Source organism: Ciconia boyciana, chromosome 2 (genome assembly GCF_034638445.1).
Source record: "Ciconia boyciana chromosome 2, ASM3463844v1, whole genome shotgun sequence".
NCBI lineage: Eukaryota > Metazoa > Chordata > Aves > Ciconiiformes > Ciconiidae > Ciconia > Ciconia boyciana.
Genome location: NC_132935.1, coordinates 41,900,767 through 41,921,658, shown reverse-complemented (window position 1 = coordinate 41,921,658; position 20,892 = coordinate 41,900,767). Strand labels below are relative to the sequence as shown.

General features: G+C 38.7%; 1 protein-coding gene across 1 annotated transcript in view; it reads right to left on the bottom strand.

The window, feature by feature from the left end:
• The window catches only part of TOX (thymocyte selection associated high mobility group box), a 226,640-nt gene that overhangs the window by 19,932 nt on the left and 185,816 nt on the right, over nucleotides 1-20,892 (bottom strand). Inside the window, exons 5-6 of the mRNA XM_072851257.1 lie at nucleotides 18,542-18,772; nucleotides 5,736-5,816 (exon numbers count right to left, since the gene is read on the bottom strand). Coding sequence (XP_072707358.1) covers nucleotides 5,736-5,816; nucleotides 18,542-18,772 — 312 coding nt within the window. The remainder of the gene's footprint in view (nucleotides 1-5,735; nucleotides 5,817-18,541; nucleotides 18,773-20,892) is intronic.

Below are 20,892 nucleotides of genomic sequence, written 5' to 3'. Positions count from 1 at the left end.
CAACTGATTAAAGCCCTGACCAGGAGACATGACAGTTTGGTTGCCTACTCTATCAAGAGATATTCAGAATTTTATTTCCAAAAGAAGTGTCCTAAACCCCAGCAGCTGCTTATTTCAGGGAGGAGTGAGCCAGGATGCAGTGCTCCCCTACATCTGAAGCTTGGCCACTATGCAGAAAAGAATGTGGGATTCACTGGGCCACAGAAAACAAATCATGGAGAGAGCACACCTGCACATCTGCATTTACTTAGGAGGGGGGAGATGCACGATCTGGGAGAGCTGACATATTTTTTTCCTTTTTATATGTTAGGCAAGTGCTCTCACCACATACACATATGAAATGGGAAACTAACACCAAGTTTACTGTTTGAGTTTTGGGGTTTGGTGTTTTTTTTTTTTAACATGGTCTCCATTTTGCTTTTTACAAGTAGCTCAAACTTTTTCATGTGTATTCACTGCAGTCTTAAGAGACTCGAATTCCTTAGGCTGTTCAATTGTATTACGATATAGGCAGTGTAACAGATATTTTGGGTGCCTGGAAACTCTCTGGTTACAAATTGTTGTGCTAATGGCATTAAGGCAATGCTAGTCTTATTAGGTATGACCTTTAGTTTTTTTATGAAACATAATTGCAAGGTGGTGGGCTAGGAAAGCTAGGTCTGCCATATACTTCATGAAGCAATTTTACGTGTCCAAAGGATTTGCACTGTCCACAAAACTGAAAAATGTCCAATGCGTTTGTTGCAATGTCAAGTGAGGACACCACTTTGACTTAGATACAATGTCAGAGTTTTGAAATATGCTCGAGTATTCTGAATTTGAATAATATTCTTCTTGCTGAGAGGTTTTAGCTTCAGCCATAGCTGCTAAAATATGTCTGCATGAAACTTGAAGTTGTGTCACTACACAGAGAGAATAAAAGACTCATTTAGCCAGAGAGAACAAAACAGGGAAGAGAAATCTTTGTACTATTCAAACAGTTAAACTTCTACTGCTATAGTTAACATACAGATATGTACCACTTATATGCACATATATATTATGCAAGTTAAATACATAATATGCATATAATGTTATATAAATATACATAGATGCACATATATAATATATGAAAGTATTTAACATTACCCATATATATATTTGTATTAAATATATATATTTGAAAGATGCAGCAAAACCTCTAATGTCAGCCAGAAAAAAGGCTGGTTAAGCTAGAAAAAGTGCTTGTTTTATGAAAAAGTAAAATTGCAATTCACAGCATTTTGTTTAATGCTGTACAAATTACCAGATACCAGAGACTGCATTTCTGGACCTGAACAGTACTAAAAGTTGCAACTAAGGGCAAATATAAAGACACTTGTTTACAATGCAAAGGCTTAGTCAGTACTATAAGCAATATGGCAATCTGCATAGCAGAAGATATAATGCTTTGTAATGTGATTTTTACTTTACATATCAATTCCTACACACATGAACAAACTCAACAACAGCCCCATTAATTTAAATCATTATAAAAAAGGAGAAAATACAGGAAATAAACTGATAAATTAAATTGGGATTAATGCATCACTGACATATTTACACAATCATGTGCTTACCTTATTTACTGGGTGGTAGCCCTATTTTATAAAGACATCACTAAAGCATTTAAAAGTGTACTAGAGATGGGCTGGCAATCCTATTACTGAAGTTGCTGGTGACACTTCCACTCTTTTCAGTTATGATTTTGTCAAATAACACAGTCTAAAATTACACATACTAGGTGTGTGAGTAACTTCTGTGTGTGTGTGTGTCACAAACTCCAACTAGAACTTCTCAGCTCAGTCAATAATGCATCCAGAGGAAAACACCATATGCCTCCCAAAAAATTTCGGTGCCCTTCCTTAAGATGCAATGGAAGAGGGACTTGAACTCTGGAAGGGACAATGACAGATTGTGTCAAAGATTAATATCTCATCTTCCCATCAAATGATACTCAAATTTATAAACATGTACCATCTGAGAAAGCAGCTGAGACTATTCCTCCACGTGGGTTTTCCCAGTATTGGTTGCTCTCTATGATGAAGAGCAGGTAGCCTGTCCCTCATGTTCACCTCCAGTTTCCTTCACTATGCACCCATTGCTATGAGTGTATGAAGGAGAAATGAGGATGCAGAGGACAAGAGAAAGACTAGGAAAAAGACTGGCTGAAGTAAAGGTTTGCTGTTGGGGAGAAGAGAAGAGAAGAGAAGAGAAGAGAAGAGAAGGGAAGAGAAGAGAAGAGAAGAGAAGAGAAGAGAAGAGAAGAGAAGAGAAGAGAAGAGAAGAGAAGAGAAGAGAAGAGAAGAGAAGAGAAGGGAAGGGAAGAGAAGGGAAGGGAAGGGAAGGGAAGGGAAGGGAAGGGAAGGGAAGGGAAGGGAAGGGAAGGGAAGAGAAGAGAAGAGAAGAGAAGAGAAGAGAAGAGAAGAGAAGAGAAGAGAAGAGAAGAGAAGAGAAGAGAAGAGAAGAGAAGAGAAGAGAAGAGAAGAGAAGAGAAGAGAAGAGAAGAGAAGAGAAGAGAAGAGAAGAGAAGAGAAGAGAAGAGAAGAGAAGAGAAGAGAAGAGAAGAGAAGAGAAGAGAAGAGAAGAGAAGAGAAGAGAAGAGAAGAGAAGAGAAAGAAGAGAAGAGAAAAAAAGCAGAGCAAAGTGGGCAAAGGGCTGAGTATCATGGCGGAGCCCACCATCCTCATCTGATACTCCACTCCCACCCCAGAGCTTGGGATGGAAACCAATGTTCCTGAATTTCAATGTTTTGCTGTCAGGCAGAGGCTAAGAAATCTCCTGGCAAAAGGAGATTTACCCCATTTCTCTGCAATCTACTATTCTGACTATTCCAGCATCTCAAATGGCCAAGATGGCTGCAGTGAATTCAACTCCAAGTCTGGTCCACTCAGGTATAACATGGCATATGTCCATTTCTTTGCTTTTCAGAAAAATGAAGACTTGCAAATAAATGCAGAAAAACATACACAAACACATACAAGCCCTACACTCACTAGTTGTTTAAAAACTGGCAGTACTTCATGAAAAAAGTGGCAGAATCAGTGTTCAAAAGTTAGGAAACTGGTAGAGCAGCTGCTTTGGGAGGTGTGAGGCACCTGCTGAGCTGGAGACAGGGGACCTGAGCAGCACCCTTGCCTGATTGTGCCTGCCTTTTCCCACAGGCAGAGTCCTCTGAGAGGTGAGAAGGAAGAAAGTTTGATAATTGGGTAACTCCTATCATTTGGATAGCAAGATGTCCTGCTGTGATGTGAAGCACAATGGAACATCTCAGCTGCCAGCCAGCTGACCCTGAAGTCCTTGGAGCTCTGCTATGAACATGAAGGGTGTAATATTGGTCAAATACTCTGAAAAATGAAGTTCTAGATGTCCCAAGCAGGACACCCAAAATTACTGAAAACCTGATTTCACAATGATTTAGTTGTGTTTGAAAATATGGACAATACAAACTTCCAGCTCCAGAGTATTACTGAGAATTTCTTTACACTAAAACACTGCTGGGATGAGCAGCACAGAAAATCCTATAAAGAAACAAGGTTAAACAACATGCGGTAAATACAACACAGGAGCTCCCAGGGTGAACACCTGATTATAAGCACATGAAATGAGACTCACACAGAGTGCAATATAAACTATAAAACATACCATGTGAGCAAATCATTAATATTGTATTAATGCACTTTTGGAAAAGGTATGTTACTTTTGGCATGTCTTAACTTTTGAGAATGAGGTCTTGGAATCTTAATAATATTCTCTAAAAGTAGCTTTTATGGATGATAATACAACACATAGACATAAAAGACCAGATGGACTCCAAAAAATCTTAATAAAGTATTATACATATTTCTTCATGCTTACATGCTTGTCTAAAGAACTACAACTCTTCTGGTGCCCTATAAATATTTAATAATGATAATTTAGACTATACTGATATAATATTACATCTGGGTATTTTACATCCTTATTCCAAAATGGACTTGCTTTAGTTACATGCCAGCTCTGTTGGATTCATTGAGCGTGTTCATGAGAGTAAGCAATTAGTACTCAGCTTCATTAAGTTTATATTTTGATACTTTCCACACTAGAGGAAAACATGACTTTATGGGCAGAATTTAAATAATTGCTTAAAAGTTAAGAAAATGCTTCAGTGCTTTTCTGACTAACAACACATTTAAATATATGCACAAATGGCTTCATGCACTGAAGTGATCAACAATCTTTTAAATTTTTTTCTAAAAACAAACCTCAGAAGATGCCATAATATACTTTTTTCTCTTTCCAAAAAAATAAAATCAAAAGAAAAATCTCCGTTTTTTTACATGTGCTGTTTCAAAATTAAGCTATATAGAGTGTTACATAAACAGTCCATGATGTGCTGAATAATAACATCCAAGTTATTTTCACAAGTGAAAAGTTGGCTTCGTACATTTCTTCAAAACCTATTGGAATATTTTGAGCTTTTTAGACCTATCTTTTGCCAATAAGCAGGCTATTTAAAAAAAAATTGTTTGTGTGCACGTGGTATCCTTTCTGAAGGCAAGCAGTATTTCTAGAACCAAACAACCCTAAGACAGAAATTAAAGGTACCCTGTAAATCACTTTAACTAAATGCATTAGTATTTATGATGGTAGCTATAAAATTAAAATGCCTAAGACACAACCCTCAAAAATGAATGAAGTAACATCCATATGACAAACTTTTAAATTCAGAACAAACACTGCCCAATAATAATAAGATAATGTAGAAAGATGCATGAAAGGTCCTTGCATGGCTAATCCTATAGTCTTCCCCTGAAAATGTGTACAAATTAATATAATATACAGAGAAGTATAGTGCAGGACCCCAAAAACATTTAAAACTAACAAAAAGTTCTACTCATGTCATATATGCCAGTCCTTCATACTGCCATCTTTACCTCTAAAATTGAGGAAAATCTATTTATGTAAGAACAAAACACATCTAAATTTGTTTTGATAGACCCAAAACAAGTGATTCTAACTGGTATGATTCTGAAGTTGCTCAATTGGTTTTTCACAGTGACACAGTGCAGTAATTTCACATTCTTGTGCATATTTTAAAGTCTATTGCAAATTTTAAAGCATCTATTACAAAATTATGGGCACTAAGAATGTTTATAATAAATCAGTTTAGAAAACTTCTTCTAGCTGTGTACTGGGGATACACTGGTGTGTTCCAGTATAAGAGCCTTACGGTGACCTATATTGTGCACACACTGCTTGCTGGATGTAAAATGGAAATTTACATTTTCTTATGAAAATTTGCTATGTGAGCTAAGCTTGACTTTTTCTGTGCTCTGACTACAAGGTAAAAAGCAGTACTTAAAGAAACCCAAAACCAAAACCAGGCATTTTGGGTAATGATATGGTTTTTTCCCTTATAGGTGGAATGGTGACTGCCTGGCACAGCTTGTTTGTTATATTGAGGTCTTTTTACCAGTATCTCCTTCCTCTGTTGGACTGTGATGATACTCCCAGCCTGGAGAAGTGCTGTCTCTACGACCAGAAGGGAAAGGATATCTTTTCCTGGAGAGATGACTGTATTTATTGAGCATTTGCACCTTAAACCTAAGTTTAAGGTGATAACAAACAAGGCTATTTGCACTAAATACTATGGTGCTCAGCACTATATAAATGCTGAAAATGGTTTGCAATATGTCACTATATATATGTGTGTATGGATATACATTATGTGTTACCTTGGATACAAGGCTTGCTCTGTAGGCAGCTAACTGCTTCAGATATTCCTTCTTGGCAGCTTCAGTTTTCTTTTTGTATACCTAAAAACAAAGAGTGTCACATTGGTAAATTAATCTGGTTTTGTTTTTATATATCACTGGTATGTCTCATGCATCTTCATAAAGTCTTTCTAAGTAAACAGCCTTTCCTCCTCATACTGCTTAAAGAGTGAAATAATAAACATCAAATATTTTAAAGAAAATATTGTTCTAACTGTGAAACACCCTTTAACTACCCAGCAGTACTGAAAAAACAATATCCCTCATAGCATCTCAGGTTTAATTGTTCAAAGTGAAGTGCGGGGTGTACTTGCAAATGGGACCTTTAGGGATGGGGGAAGGCAGGTGTGCGCCTCTCCACTGGCTTCCACTTGTGAGACAAGTTAAAACCCTCTGGGGAAGATGAGAATGTGCAGAAAGACATTTGAGCTAAATGAAGGAGGAGATGACGGCACCACACAGATCAGCCAAGGGCCTTTCTCTCTTCCCCAGATAAACTGTTGGGGGCAGTCAAAGAAGCTTCATGGAGCTGCTAAGGATAATAAATCGTTAGTCATTATTCCAGTCTTGATCCCATATCGGTCTAATTAACTTCTCAGGAGCATGGATCTATTTCTGTACATTTCTCTCAACTCACCAAATGATCTTAAATGCAGCATGTGCACAATCTCATAATAGATTAAAGAGCTTGGAGAATCACTTCAGTTTTGCCCAAATTTCAAGATCAAAGATTATCTGCAGGGTTAGGCAGGACCTCATAGCACTACCGTAACATGATGTTAGAAAAGCGTACGTAGATATTTAGCGTTGAAAGTTTTCAGGAGGAGAACCAGTTTCTGACCCGTGGAGCCTAGCTAATGACTTGCTGCTAGCCATGTCAGTGACAGATTTGGGAACAAGTCAGCATTTCTCTTTGCAAATATTATCATGAGTTTCTCACCACTTCATGTTTTAATTTTTTTTCTAAAAGAGTAGACTTAGGAGCTATGCAAGCATCTTGGCTTCATGTAACTAAGCAGGACTGACTCCTAGCCTTCCATGTTGCAGGGAAAACCTTAAAAAACATCCAAATGAAAGGTTTAAAAGTAAGGGAGACAAATAAAGGGAAAGTAAATTTACTTTTTTTATTGCTGTTATATTTCACAATTTTTAAGTCACATGCCCAGAGCAGAGATTAATTCATGTGTTCATGGGCGTTTGGGATTCACAATATTACACAAAATGGAACTGCAGCTTTGAGTCTCTGCTGTCCACTTCTCCAGTCAAGTGTACAACCTGGGCACCTGCGGAAAGCCTCCATGAAGAGAGTAAAGACTATCCACCTTCCTCCTCCCACTCCACACTGCCTAGTTAACTGGGCTGTTGATTCAAAGGTAAAAGACGGGCAAAGCTATTTATGACAATTTTGGGGTGTTCTCCTGAATTCCACAGCTGAAAAACACACACGTACATCTCGTCTCCAGAAGGATAAACTTTATGAAACTTTGAGGGGATCTCTTTTGATCTTCCAGTGCTCTAGTAAAAACAGTAGTCCTGTAATGGAGAGGGCTTGGCAGCACAGAGTGCGCACACAGAGGACAATACAGTTGCAGACTACAAAGTGAGAGTGGTAGTGTCAGGCTGGAAGGATCCAGTACAACACCATTTTTATAAAGAATGTGCTCGTGAAACATTTTTTTGTTTCACTGAGGCTTTGCTTTCAGAGGCAGAACAAACCTCAGATACAGGCTGGCAAAACTCAGGCTGCCTAAAAGGATTAAAGATTTTGCTTCCCAGGGAAGCAAAAGATCATAATGGAAACAGAGAAGTCTTAGGCTTCTAAAATTGTAAATATAAAGACAGAGAGGAAAAAAGATTGGTTTTAGCTATGCAACTGTATCTGTGCACCCTTGTAATTTCTCCAGATTAAGATAAATATATAGTGTTGGCTGATCTCCTATTGTTTTGCAAAAAAATGGTAGCAATTTGCTTTTTAAGTTGTAATCACTTGTGATTATTAGGGAAATGTACTGTTTGTTTTGAAAATGAATAAAAAATTAGTCAACAATCTGTTCCTAGCTGCTAAAATGAATTTAGCTTGACCTACAGAACAAAGACTAAGTTATACCACTTTGTATATTGCAATGCCTCTGCATCATTCTGATAGCCAGTTTAAAAAACAGAGCTGAACAAATAATTTTACACAGAATAATGATCTTCAAAAGATCATGTATCTACTGCTCTCACATTGAGTTTTATTTTGCATTACACAAATATAAAAAATATACACTCCTGCTGTGCTCTTACAGTCACAGCATATTGAAAGAGTCCTCTGGGACCTGACTTTTCCCTCAAATAGTCATGTTGCACAAGGTTAACTCAATAATATGAAGCTAAGAATGATTCTGTAAATCTCCATCTAAAACATCACTACTTCATAGGAACATCATCATACAGCCGTTATTTAATTATTTCCTACCTATAGATCTAGGTAGGAAATAGCCAATGTTCAGTGTACACATTGTCTTGCCCTTTTTTCTTGGGTCTTCCAGTGAGCCAATAATAGTCACATGAACACCACGTCTTCCATGGTAATATAAACATTAACCATGTAATAGGAGGTCATCATAGTAAAAAAGTCCTTAATGGCTGGGGAAAGGTTTTTGATGACCCCAGCCTGCTTTGATGTTTTGCATTGGCCAGAATGGTCCCCACAGGCTGGCTTGTCTGGAGGGTGGTCAGCTCACCCCGCTTCGTCCTTGTAAGGGCACTGGCATGTCCTCTGAGGACAACAGCTTGAGCTCTCACTGTCTATATGCTGTTGTCCTTTTGAAGATGCCCACTGCTTAGGTCAGCATACAAGTGGGTTGATGATCCTCATGCTAGTTTTGGAAATTCTGATTGGTCCTGGCTTATACTAAAAATTAGGGTAATTTCGGTCTGTCTGGGGAGTTGTAAATTTTCGTGAGTAACAACAAGGTCTGGCTGTCAATACTCTTCCCTGAAAGCAAATGAATGCGGCCCCGGCAGTGGGTACCAGTTCGCTGACTTTGTGCTAGACTGGACTTGTACTGGGGGCTTATGAAGGCAGGCAAGTGGGGAGCGTCCTCAGCATTTGTAGCACCACCTCAAACAGGTATGAGCAAGTCAACTGCCCCTCCCAACCTCTTTTTTTTTTGCAGCTGTGAGAATTTTTAGCCCTCAGGCTTAAATAGTTTTGTGTTGTAGTAAGTATAACAGAGTTGCATCCTTGCAGTGCTTCTGGGGAGGAAAAAGGCTTGTGTCATCATTCAAGTGTGCTCTAGAAAATGGCTGAAGCTCTTTCGAGTTTCATGCTTAAGACAGAGCCAAATTATGAAACACATCATTTCCAATAATACATTTAACATTTTTCCTGTAACAAGAAGCAGGCTTCTGTTCTGTTGCTTATCTACAGTGTATAGTGGCAATATTTAATTTTATTTTTAACATCTCAGAAATCTCTTATAAGGTCATTTTCCCCTCCTCCGTCAAGCAAGCAACAATTATTAAATAAGTAACTTGACAGGAGCATATAGTTATGGAATTAAGTCATTTCTAGCTTGCCTTAATTCAATTAACATGATAATTGAATGTCAACTGATTGTCATTCAGGCAGTAAAGGCCCATTCTGATTCAGCAGCAGATTTGTTTCCTTACACAATATTTTATTTTCTATATTGTTCCAGTTGTGGATATTGAATGTTGGCAGAAAAAACATCATTTCTGTATATGCAGGGTGGGTCAGCTTAATTTATTCTTATTCTTTTCAGCTTGTTATAGAAACCCCAAAACACCAAGATTACATTCATTTGTCTACAAATGGAAGCTGCTGGTATTATTTTCCTACTGCGCTTCATGAATGCAAATTTACACAGCATAATACACAGGTTCTTGGTTTACTATTTAATTACATTTCCAAAGTGCACCCAGTAAGGTAGCTTCAAGTTCCCTTACACTGTTTAGCAAAGCATGCAGCAATATAGAAGAAGATACTTTCCAAAAGGAGTAAGTATGAAACTCTGCCTTGTGCATAGAAGTATATAAGATAGCATTTGAATTAGGCCACCGGGGAAAACGAATGCCCTGGGCTCCCCCATTGGTAATGTAACAGGCTGGTACCAGACCCGAGGCCATTGCAATGGCACCCTTTAGCTCAGGTTTCCTGAGCTGACCATACATGTGGGCTACCAGTGCTGTAGCAGCTTACATCAAGGGCTGAACTCTTTTTATTAATAGTGATACACATCCTTAAACTGACTGCTCCAAAGTTTCATTTGGAGACAGAGGGATTGTGGGTTATATGGTTAGCCATAAGCACTCACAAATGCTAGATTTACCAAATTAAAACCACAGTAGAATATCAGCACTTCTGTTTTATGATGCCAACTTCTGGTCATGTTTTGCTTTATATATTTTAACTGCTGCTTAGTTCTTGTCTTCCTGGATCATAAATTCCTTGAGGCAGGCTTTGTGCCTCCTGTGCTCTTCTACATAATATGAAACTCATCACTGATATATATAGCTGAAATATACCTGTAATGCCTTGAGCCAAGTTTTTGTTCTGGTTAGTCATTTTTTCCCAATGAACTTCCTCTCAACTTGCTTGTGGAGGATTATCAACACATCACAACACACTACGCAGCAGGGCTCCTACCCTGTCCCATGTGGCTTGCACCTTTGTTCCCTTAGGGGAACAGATCTCCCTTCCCCCAGTCATGATCACAAGAGCCAAAACAGGCACTCAAATGTCTGCAAACATGTCCTCCTTTTGAAGATCAGGTGCTAATGGAAGAAGGCACCAGTGACTACAGTCCCCTTTGATACTAGAGACTAGGAGACAGTGAGTTAAACTGACTGATGCTCTTAGGAGAAAAAGAGACTTTCAGAATTTGTGCCTCATGGTAGTCTGAAAAAGCTTTGTGTCTCCTGGCTGACAAAGAACATTATGAAAAACAATGCTACTTTTCTGGCTTTGCCTAAATAGCTGGTATGAGGATGACAAAGAAGGGGAAGTTTTCAGTTTATCTTGTGGATGTCTCCTTAGAGCTGACACTTGCAAGCAAGTTATATTTGTCTTTTTAAAATGATGTAAAGGTGCCCACATTTTTTTTGGTGGAAGTGTTCCATAAACCCCCCAAAATAGTATATGCAAAAATAGCAAATCAAAAGCAACATGACTGATTTTGTCTTTTTGGTCTCCGCAGTGTTATTACCCATGGGAGTGTCATTTTCACAGGCTACAGTTACAGAAATGGCATCTGATAAAATACAGTAGGCTGCAATCCAGAATTAAATTCCATATTCAGATTGTCGTTCCTAGTCCTACATACCTAGGCTCATAGAGAAAACTTGTATTTTTTCCAAGTGGGAGACATATCTCTAGTTTTAATCTTCTGATTTTGCAGCAAAGGCACCTAGAGCTGCACACACTTGTCTAAAATATGGAGAGAGATATTCCCACAGCAGTCAGAAAAAAAATCCTCAGAATTGCTTAATGGATACTGAAATATGTTACCATTTGATTTTTAATCTAGGTACATACAGTAACAGAAAGAGGCCCAGGGCTAGCTATATGGCTCAGCAGTCTCTGACTGTAGAGCATGAAAAAGACACTGATGACATATTAGAGGTTTAGGGGAAAGAATTCAGTCTTTCTGGCGTGCAGGAGAAAGATCACAGGCCAAATTCAGCTCTAGCACAAACAGTGAGACTCGATGGAGATCACTGGAAATTGCAGCCGTTTGCGCCAGGCCTAAATTTGACCTTACAGGCTTGATGCTCGCAGCTTGCTGGAGCGGGCCTGTACATTTTATCAGAAGCATGTTGGATGAAAGTTGGGCACAAAACAAATGACATTAAACATATGATTTATGTGGTGATTATTTCCAGTTGCTGGTATTTTTTTTTTTTTAAATAAGGATGTGAGCCTGAATGGAGCATAATAATTGGGCCTAAATCCAGTTTTGTATGCAAATGTTTTAAAGCCATGTTCCTATCGAGCTCGAATGTATGGATAAAGGGTGGGGAAGAAGAATGAACAGAAAATTGAGGCTATTATTTATGCATGTTGCTGCAGCAGTACTTGGAATCCAGGGTCCTTTTGGCCCAGCTCCTTCCAAGTACGACAAGAAGGTGAAGTGCAGTTAAAGTCAACGTTCATAACTCGGTGGCCACATGCGGTGTTTATCTAAAAGCTGTGTCTCTTGTATGGAGCAAACAGATATTAGAAATACGCCCTGGGCCGAGGGGTATCTGATGTTCCCCATGACTTCAGTGCTCCCAGGAGGCTGCAAGAAGACCAAGCTGCCAGGTGGGCTGGGCAGGAGGCCAGCAGACGATAGCCTCTATTTATTACCCTATACCGAGTGAGATGCTGCAGCTCCTATGGTGACCTACATTAATTTTACTTTTTTTGCGGCAGCGGGGAAGGTTTGCCATCCCGAGCGCACAGCGTAGTCCTGCTCAGCCCAGCTCTGGGTGGGAGAAGGGGGTGCCAGCTGCCAGAAGTCCTACAGCAAAAATGCATTGCAAACGGGGGGCCTGACACTGCCTCCTTCTGAAGTCAGTGGAAGTTAAGCGGTTCAAGGTCTGGCCCTGTGGAAACCAAGGGAATAAAACAATCTGAAGACATAAATTTATATATATGTATGTATATACACACAGACATGAGTTTGTGTCTGTGTGTATGCATGCCTATTCTTGGCCCATTTGTGTTCTGGCTCATTAAGCCCAGCTGCTTGCAGAGGAAGGGAGAAGGAGCAGACACCAGGGTGAAAAGCAGTTGTTTTAAACTCTTGACGCACTCGTCTAGAGGTTCAAAGGGTAGAGATGTAATTTCAATACAGCAATTTGTCAAGAAAAACAGTGGATCTCCCAAGCAGGTCTAAGGTGCAACACTGGTGAAAGAGACTTTGCCAGTGCAGGTAGCTGGGAGGGGAGCTGTAAGGTTGCTGTCTGTTGTGCCTATTCTTGAATCCATTTTGCCTGTAATTCACTTTGGCAGTGTGCACACACAGATGTGCCTTTGCTTCCTATTCTCATTTACAAAAATAAAACAAAGCTAAATTTAAACCTTGCGTGGTTGTTTATCTACTAAACTGAAGGTACATTCTCATCCTCTTACACGTGTGTTAAAGTTATTCCTTGGAGATTGCTTCATTAGCATGGAAATAATAATAAAAAAATGGTCCTTTTTAAAGGGGGAACAAGAGGTAGATAAACAAACATCTGCGTGAGTATATGAGCATATATAAAGAGTGAACAAGCTGTAAATTTATGTTTTCAAAATGCTACTGACCACCTTGACCTGACGGTCTGCCTATCCTCTGGAGCTATTTCAGCAGCCACACTGCAGTCCCCTGAACTGTCTGATGTCCTGACACTGGGCACCCCACATGCACAGCCACGCAACGGGAACTTGATGGCTCTTCCACCCATGGAATGAGCTTATTTGTCACGTCAAGCGACAGGACAGCGACACAGCATCGCACCCTGGGAGGGAGGAGGAACTAGGTGAGGTGTTCCCAGAGGCCAGGCAGAGCCAAGGCCTCTTGAAACACCGACCTTGGATGCATTTTGATCTGACTTATGGTGTCTCTTGTCACGAGAGATGCTTTGGAGATATGAAATGTTGGCCAGCATTACTTCTAAAGCCCCTCCTGATCTACCCGATTAATCCCAGCACTTGATAATGTGCTGCGACATCTGAAACTTCCCTGTGATCGAAAGATAAACTTAGAAAACACACTTTGTTATTTTCCATGCCCAAATCAGTCTGGGTTATTTTAGTGACCAAAATAGAAACCCTTGAAAGCTTGTGAGTTATAGAGAAAATGGTAACTGTATCACAAATGTTGACACTAATGCACGAGGACTTCAATTTACATAAGTATTAGTAACATACAATCCAAGTTCCATCAGATGTTAAAGAACTGCAGCTTTTATCTAGTGGGTCTTTGAGCACCAATGAGGAGTAAATGATTTGATTTTGTGAGCTCCGAGGATTTGTCAGCTGCCTCATAAGTATAATTCTGGCTCTTCATATTCCTGCTGCTTCTAATTTAGCAGGACAGGCTCATAATTGAAGCAAATTAACTATTTACACTTGCCACTTCTACCAGGGGAAGAGGACACATCAGCAGGAAAGAATGAGTGGGAAATTAAATTCTTCCCACTTGTGTCAGATCTGCCCTTATATAAACACATTAACAGTAATTTCATGAGGCGTCAAACATAGGAATAAATACTGAGGGATAAAATAATGAGGTGTTGCTATTGAGCTGAACTGTTGAAGCTAATATTACTGTGTATGAATTATGCAGCCTGAAAGAAGGCATATGTTACAGCACTCAAACAGTCGCTTCGCCAGCTTCTTCTGATCATTAAGTTTTGGGTCGCCTAAGTGAATCCATCCTTCTTCCCACTGCCAGGCCAGTGCAACATTTAAGTAAACACATAGAAACACATACACACACATACACACATATCTACATACACACACTAAGCTGTTCATAGGAGGCCAAATTCATTCCTGCTAGAATTCCAGTTAAGTCACTGAAGTTACACCAGAGATTAATTTTGTTGAATGTTGAATAGACATTCAATTCCATTTTTAGAATAATAGCACATTTATTAAAGTCTTTGGCTGAAGTTTTAAAGTTACACTAATGTAAACAAGAACATTTTGTTTGTAATTTGCCACATCTATTACAGCTTTACTAGGACTCCAATTAGAAACTTAAGGTTCATTTAGTACACATACATCTGGTACTGATTTAAAATGACTTTCCTTTTTCATCTAAGGACAGAAAATGACCTAAGTAGCCTTTTTACCCAGTTTGAACCAGAGTTCCGTCTGAAAGCCAGAGACTCGACCGTTTAGCATGCTGAACCCTCTTTCCCGGGGGCTGTTTTTCTCCCCTTTGCAGTAAAAATGTGTGCAAAGGGCAAAGATGTACATAAATAAGCTATAAAAATGGGATGCACAGAAGTATAGTACTAACTAAGGAGAAAACAGTGTTTTCTGTTCATAAGAGATGAACTAGAAAAGCCAATGAAAATATCCCTGTGTTATGGCTACGGCACTGAGGAGAATGTACCCCAACATACTACTGCTACAGCTGCTTTCCATTCACAGGTACATTAGTCTGAACAGTTTTAGAAAACATTTACAGTGAAAAATGAAGGAAAATGCACAGTCCCTGCTTCTGATCATGTGCAATTATTGTACCAATTCAGAATTTGAGAAGAAACCATGACAAAGTCCACCATGACCGCTAAAGTCCCTTTAATTTCTAGACTACTCTGTGTAGATAGGTTTGGACAAACAAAACACGGACACACACCAGCATTGTTTGCAAATGGCCCTTGTACGCTTAGAAATTAATGGGAACAGTTAGAGCATATGACCCAAAAACGCAAATGTCTTCATATGGTAAAATGAGAGTGGAAGTACACTGCTTTAACCTAATAAATGGCAATATTCTCATGGTAAGAGCACCAGAGTGTGATACATTTTAAGCATAGCTCCCCCCTAACTTCAGTAAGGCATCCACCATCATCTAGTTCATAATAACGTTTCCTTTATTTCATTCAAATCCTATTTTCTCAAACAACATTTTCCTAGTTTCTTCACAGTTTGAAAAACATATGTGGTTCTTGCACAAACCCTTTCAAGCTACAGACTAACATGTCAGGTTATCAAAATTTTTTTGAAAAGGCTTGGACATACATATACTGCCCTTAGGTCATCACTGTACTGAGTTTCAGTACCTTTATTTATTCTATGGTAAATCTTCAGGAATAAACGAGAAGGATTCTATGCATTTCAGAAAAAGCTGGCTCAGGTCGTAGGAACAAAGAAGATTTCATTTTGGCATGAAAACATGAGGTTATTCTTCTTTCTCAATAGGTGCATTATGTTCTACTTTCTGATTCATTTATATTTACTATTTAAATAGTAAAAGGAGTTCCAATTCAGGAAACTTAATTTGGAAACATAATTCTATTTAAATTCCAGAATAAGCATTAGCTTCCAAAACATAAAAGCCAGAAGCTTTATGATAATTGAATCCTTTTCAGCAAGTATAATTCATCAATAAAGTATTCCTCTAATGATGTTATTGTTTCTTTATTTAACTATTTTTGAATTTCTGAAGCTTCTTCAATGCCAAATTCCAAATGCTACATTAATCATTTGTATTTTTAGAGTCCAATTTTCCTACTAGAGACATAGGTTTCATAACAGTTACTAATGCTCTGGATCTGAAAAATTAGGCCTTTAAAATACAGACTATCTAGTCAGTTAAGATGTCTTGTAATCATTACTTTGTACTATTAGATCCCTAATGGAATAAAGAATGAGTTTAAATTTATTCTAGAAAATAGGATTGCCAATTTTTTAAAATAGGGACTATCTTTTATTCTTTTTGTACAGTGCTAGATTAGAATGGGCCTGGGCCTGGAGTTTTAACAATGTGCTTAATAGATGATAATGAATAGGCAAAATGAGTCAAAGAGCAACAAAGATATGCTAACCCAAACTCTTGGAATAATTGGCTTAAAAATCTAGTTGCAGCCGTTTTTTCATGGTTGTGTCATGTGGATTCCATAACACAACTTTCTGCTGTGTTCCAACTTAAATTAAGGACAACAGAGATAAGGAAAATAAATTTTGTTCTGCTGTTCCAGTGTAGGACTTATTCAATTATTGCTTTCAACCATGAATAGGAAATCCAAGTTAAAGCTGGAAATTTTAGGGTTTTATGCACTTTTCTTAAACAGAATTCTGTGGAAAGACTTCAATTTTCTGCTGGTACTACTAACATGACAAGTTCAAAGGAAATGTGCATTTTATAGTCTTTTAGGTTTATCATCTCCATTATATGGTCTTGGACTATTATTCATGAAGTCAAGTTTTCTGCTTTGTAAGCGGAGCAAATATTATGGAAGGAAAAACTGCACCACTGCAACAGCCACAAATTAAGGGTCATTATGAAAAACGGTGGAGAAAACCAAGCACAAGATCTTGCTTGGTGTCATCACTACAGAGATGTAAGATTAACTAGATTAACAAACTCTTGAGAAGTCCCGGTCTCTGCCTTTCACCATTTCAGGAAAATTTGAATCTACAATTGCACAGGCAAGCAAGATGGGTCCAAGATACAGATCTAACTACTTGGAGCGCTCCTGAGGTATGTGTTTGTGTGTGCAGATTTCAACATGGGGAGTGATTCTGGGCAGATAAGCAGGACAAGGAGGAATGGCATCAAAACCTCTTGCTTGTGAACTTAACAGCATAGTCAGTATTTTTTCTGAGTCAAAAGTGAACACTCACCATCACGGTCCCAAAAAGTAAGACTATGAGAGAACTGCTGTCTAAACAACCTGTCAGCTCAAGGACATAACCTTGGCCTTTGCTGGACATATTAAAAAAGGCAGAAAGAAGAGACAACACAACAAAATAACCCTGATGTGCCAGGCCAAGTGATTCTCTGACCCCTGTGTTCAGAAAGCTACCTTTCCTCCAGCTAAACCTTCCAAATACTGACCTTATTCAATGGTGGATACTAGACAGAATAAGCTTTTTTTTCTTAGTTAGTCAATGAGTACCAACTCTTGATTCTTATTACACTGTTATCTTTAACAGGGATCTAGATGTACCTACACCATCCACTCATTAGCAAACAAAACCTTTTTTTTTCAAGTCCAAATGATTTTACCTACCAAAAAATCATAGCAATATTCTCCTTTTAATTCTTAGCTTTATTAACTATAATTGTGTAATAATAATATGCTCAGTGTGAATGAATGAGATGCAGTTTTGCCCCAGTACTTTTCCTCCCTCTGGGCTGACATCAACCCCCCGGCCTGCAGCCAATAGAACTCTCACTCGGCACATCCTTTTTCTCTACATCTGTTTCTTTCTTAAAGTTCCCATTTCTTTATCTACCCAATCCATTCTGTTGGCAGATAGTAAAAATGCAACCAATAACAACAGAAAAGCAATGGTGTGCTACAGCAAGGATGAATGCTATTTGCCAACTGTCACCACCTTAAACTCATGAACGTGGTAAGCTTCACCCAGAGTTGCCCACTTTTACATAGGATCTGACTGACTCAGAAGGATTTCTGCAAAGGTTCAGATACAGCTCTGCTGACCTTGTTGCAGAACCAAGGCCTTTCCATGGAGGACGGAAGTAACTACGGTGTGTGATTTCCACAGCCTACATGTATGCTGTGCAAGAGGATACCCCAGAACACTGTCGACTTGCCAGGGTCCACCATAGGTCTCTTTGGGTCAACACATCTGTAATTCCTTTCATAAAAGCCAGATGGGTCAGGAGAAGGTGTGAGCCCAGCTCCCCTTCTGGCATCATGGAGCAGGGAACATCTGCAACTGGGAGCTCGGATATGTGTCAGGTCCCGCTGTACAGATATGATTTTTGGCAGCAAAGTCCTCCTACACCACACTGTCATAGACAGGGCAATGCCATCATAAAATCTTAGGCCCACCAATTTCAGCATAAAACCCCTAAATATAATCCTAAAGCTTGTGTCACACCCCAAAACTAAAAAACTCTTTTAGTGGTTTCATACAGAAGAAATGAAACGATACTCTCCTTATCTTAGTCTCTTTAAATCATATTCCCGAGATGGCACATATTCAAGTTTCATCCCAGCAAACAAAAGAAGCTGCCTACAGTGCTTAGATGACCCTGATAACACTTCCCTGAAACAAAGCCTCTGAGCAACAGCACATTTTGTACCTGTTTTTGTTCTTCTCCTAAGCCGTCCCACATTGAAGCTACAATTTTAGAGACTTCACCAAAAGTAGCATTGGGGTTTTGGCCCTTGATGGCTGCTTGAGTGTCTCGAAAGAATAATGCATAGGCAGACACAGGCTTCTGTGGCTCATTTGGGTCCTTCTTCTTCTTCTTTTTGGGAGTTTTGGGTTTCTTTCCCATATCTGAAGCAGGTCTCTTCTCTCCACCATTGACCTGTAACACAAAATTAGAAAAGCACTATAAAAAAAGCCAATTTAATTCAGGCCATCCATCATTACAGTTTCTGTGATACAGAGAGATTTTGGATTTTGCATGCAAAAATGGAATTTTAGTTGCCATCTTTGATAATCCAAATGTTGACACTGTGTCACGTATAAAATTCATTATAAGTATTTCAGATTATGTAATTTTTTTCTGCAAAGTGCTTTATATTTTGCTTTCATATAATTTTTATAATCTCATTTATAGTTCATCTGGTCATCTTTTCACCTTTTCTAAGTTTTATTGCTAATGGCTATAACATGCATATAATGATTAAATTCAAATGAAATTAGTTTCCTTATATCCTGACCACCAGTTCAACCACATGAATCACCTGCAGACAGCAGGAACACTGTCATATCTACCTTTCCCTTATCCTCACCCTTTCCCAGAACTCCCCCAGTCTAGTGTTCAAATCAATTTCTACTGCAACTTGTGGTACATCTTCCAGGGAATTTGAAGATAATTTGATTGTGAATAAAATGATTCAAGTTATAGACATTCCCCTGCACACCTTCTAATTAAAATCTGAAGAAACAAAGCCTTACCAGTACAGACAGTTTGGACCCCTTTAGAGGATCAGTTTTGATCCATCTGGATTTAGCTGCATAGTTTTTTCCTCTGCTCATGTAAAAGCAAATTCATGATGGTTTGAGAAAAGGGGTAAAAGAGGAATAGTATATGAAGAGAAGTGCATGTGCATTATTTGTGTACCACCTGAAAAAAAATGCACGAGCATTTCTGCAAATTTGTTAAATGCAACTATGCTTTGCCACTAGCTCAGAGGCCCCGATCACCAAAGCACCCTACTTTTTAAGGTGACTTACGAGCACAAAAAGGGACACTGTCCTGATTCTTCAACAGATTGGAGCTCCATGACAAAGCAGCTTCTCTTGATAGGATCACTTAATTCACTATACCTTGTAGCAATGATGTGTGATCTTACCAGAGGGTTCAAAGGCTTTTTTCTCTTGTTGGCATGGCCAGAGTACTGTGCGTTGTAAGTGTTTTGAAGTATGAGAAGATAAAGAGCATAAAAGGTATGCTCTAGGCTAAGGATCTACTAGGTATGACTTCTATCACATCTTTTTATTATTTTTTAATAATGCATATCAAGTGACACTGGAGAACACAGGTGTTCAAATCAGCAGAACTGCATAAGGAAAATGGCTGGAAATTCTCATTTTTGAGAAAAAAATATTTTTATTTTTCTATATACATCACTGTGTGGTGTCCAACAGGGCACAGGTGACTACAGTGAACAGCCTGGATCTCTGTGGTTTACTAAGCACTGCAATAAAGTGATGACCACAATTTGAAAATGAAGTTGCTTGTTTCCTGAGTGTTATGTTACAATAGATGCATCTTTAATACAAAGTTAATGGCCATGGAGCCTACTTGCAGCATTTTGGAAAATATGCAAAAACAGAAGCAGTGTGCTACCCATTATTAAGTTATCCAACTTTTAGTCTCTTGCTATTATTTCATTCTACAGGATGCACAAAACAACCAGCTAAATGGTAATTAACTAGGACTTCCGAGTTAATTTGGCAATATCAGTCTAAACTCTTCAGACAGTTCTGTGCAAACTCCATGAGCAAGGAGGTTTGACAATAATTTGGTCTATAGTTTAAATTTTACCTCTATTATTTGCTAAAGTTTTCCTCTTTTCAGAGTATTTTTGGACCAATGAGATTTAAAGTTCTCTGTATATTAGGATACCACATTACTTAAACTACCCTTAAACCAGGTGATATGCTGCAGAAAGTGTAAGAAGTGTGTAAGAAGTCTTCTGGTAAGCTGTTCTGAGAATAGCTCTAAAATCTTATTCTCCAACCTGAATGATCAAGAGACTTCAAAACCCCACTGTTAAAAAGAGAGTACTCACAGGGGAAATTCTGTTTGTCTTATATGAAAATAACAAAATAAAAAGAATACCAGAATTCCAGTACTAATAACCTCGCAAATGGCTGAGATGATGGCCTACCTTATGCTCCCATCAGTCTATCAGCTTCATAGACTCCAGTTCTAACCACCAAAGCAGAGACAGATGGGAAATAAAATAAAAACCA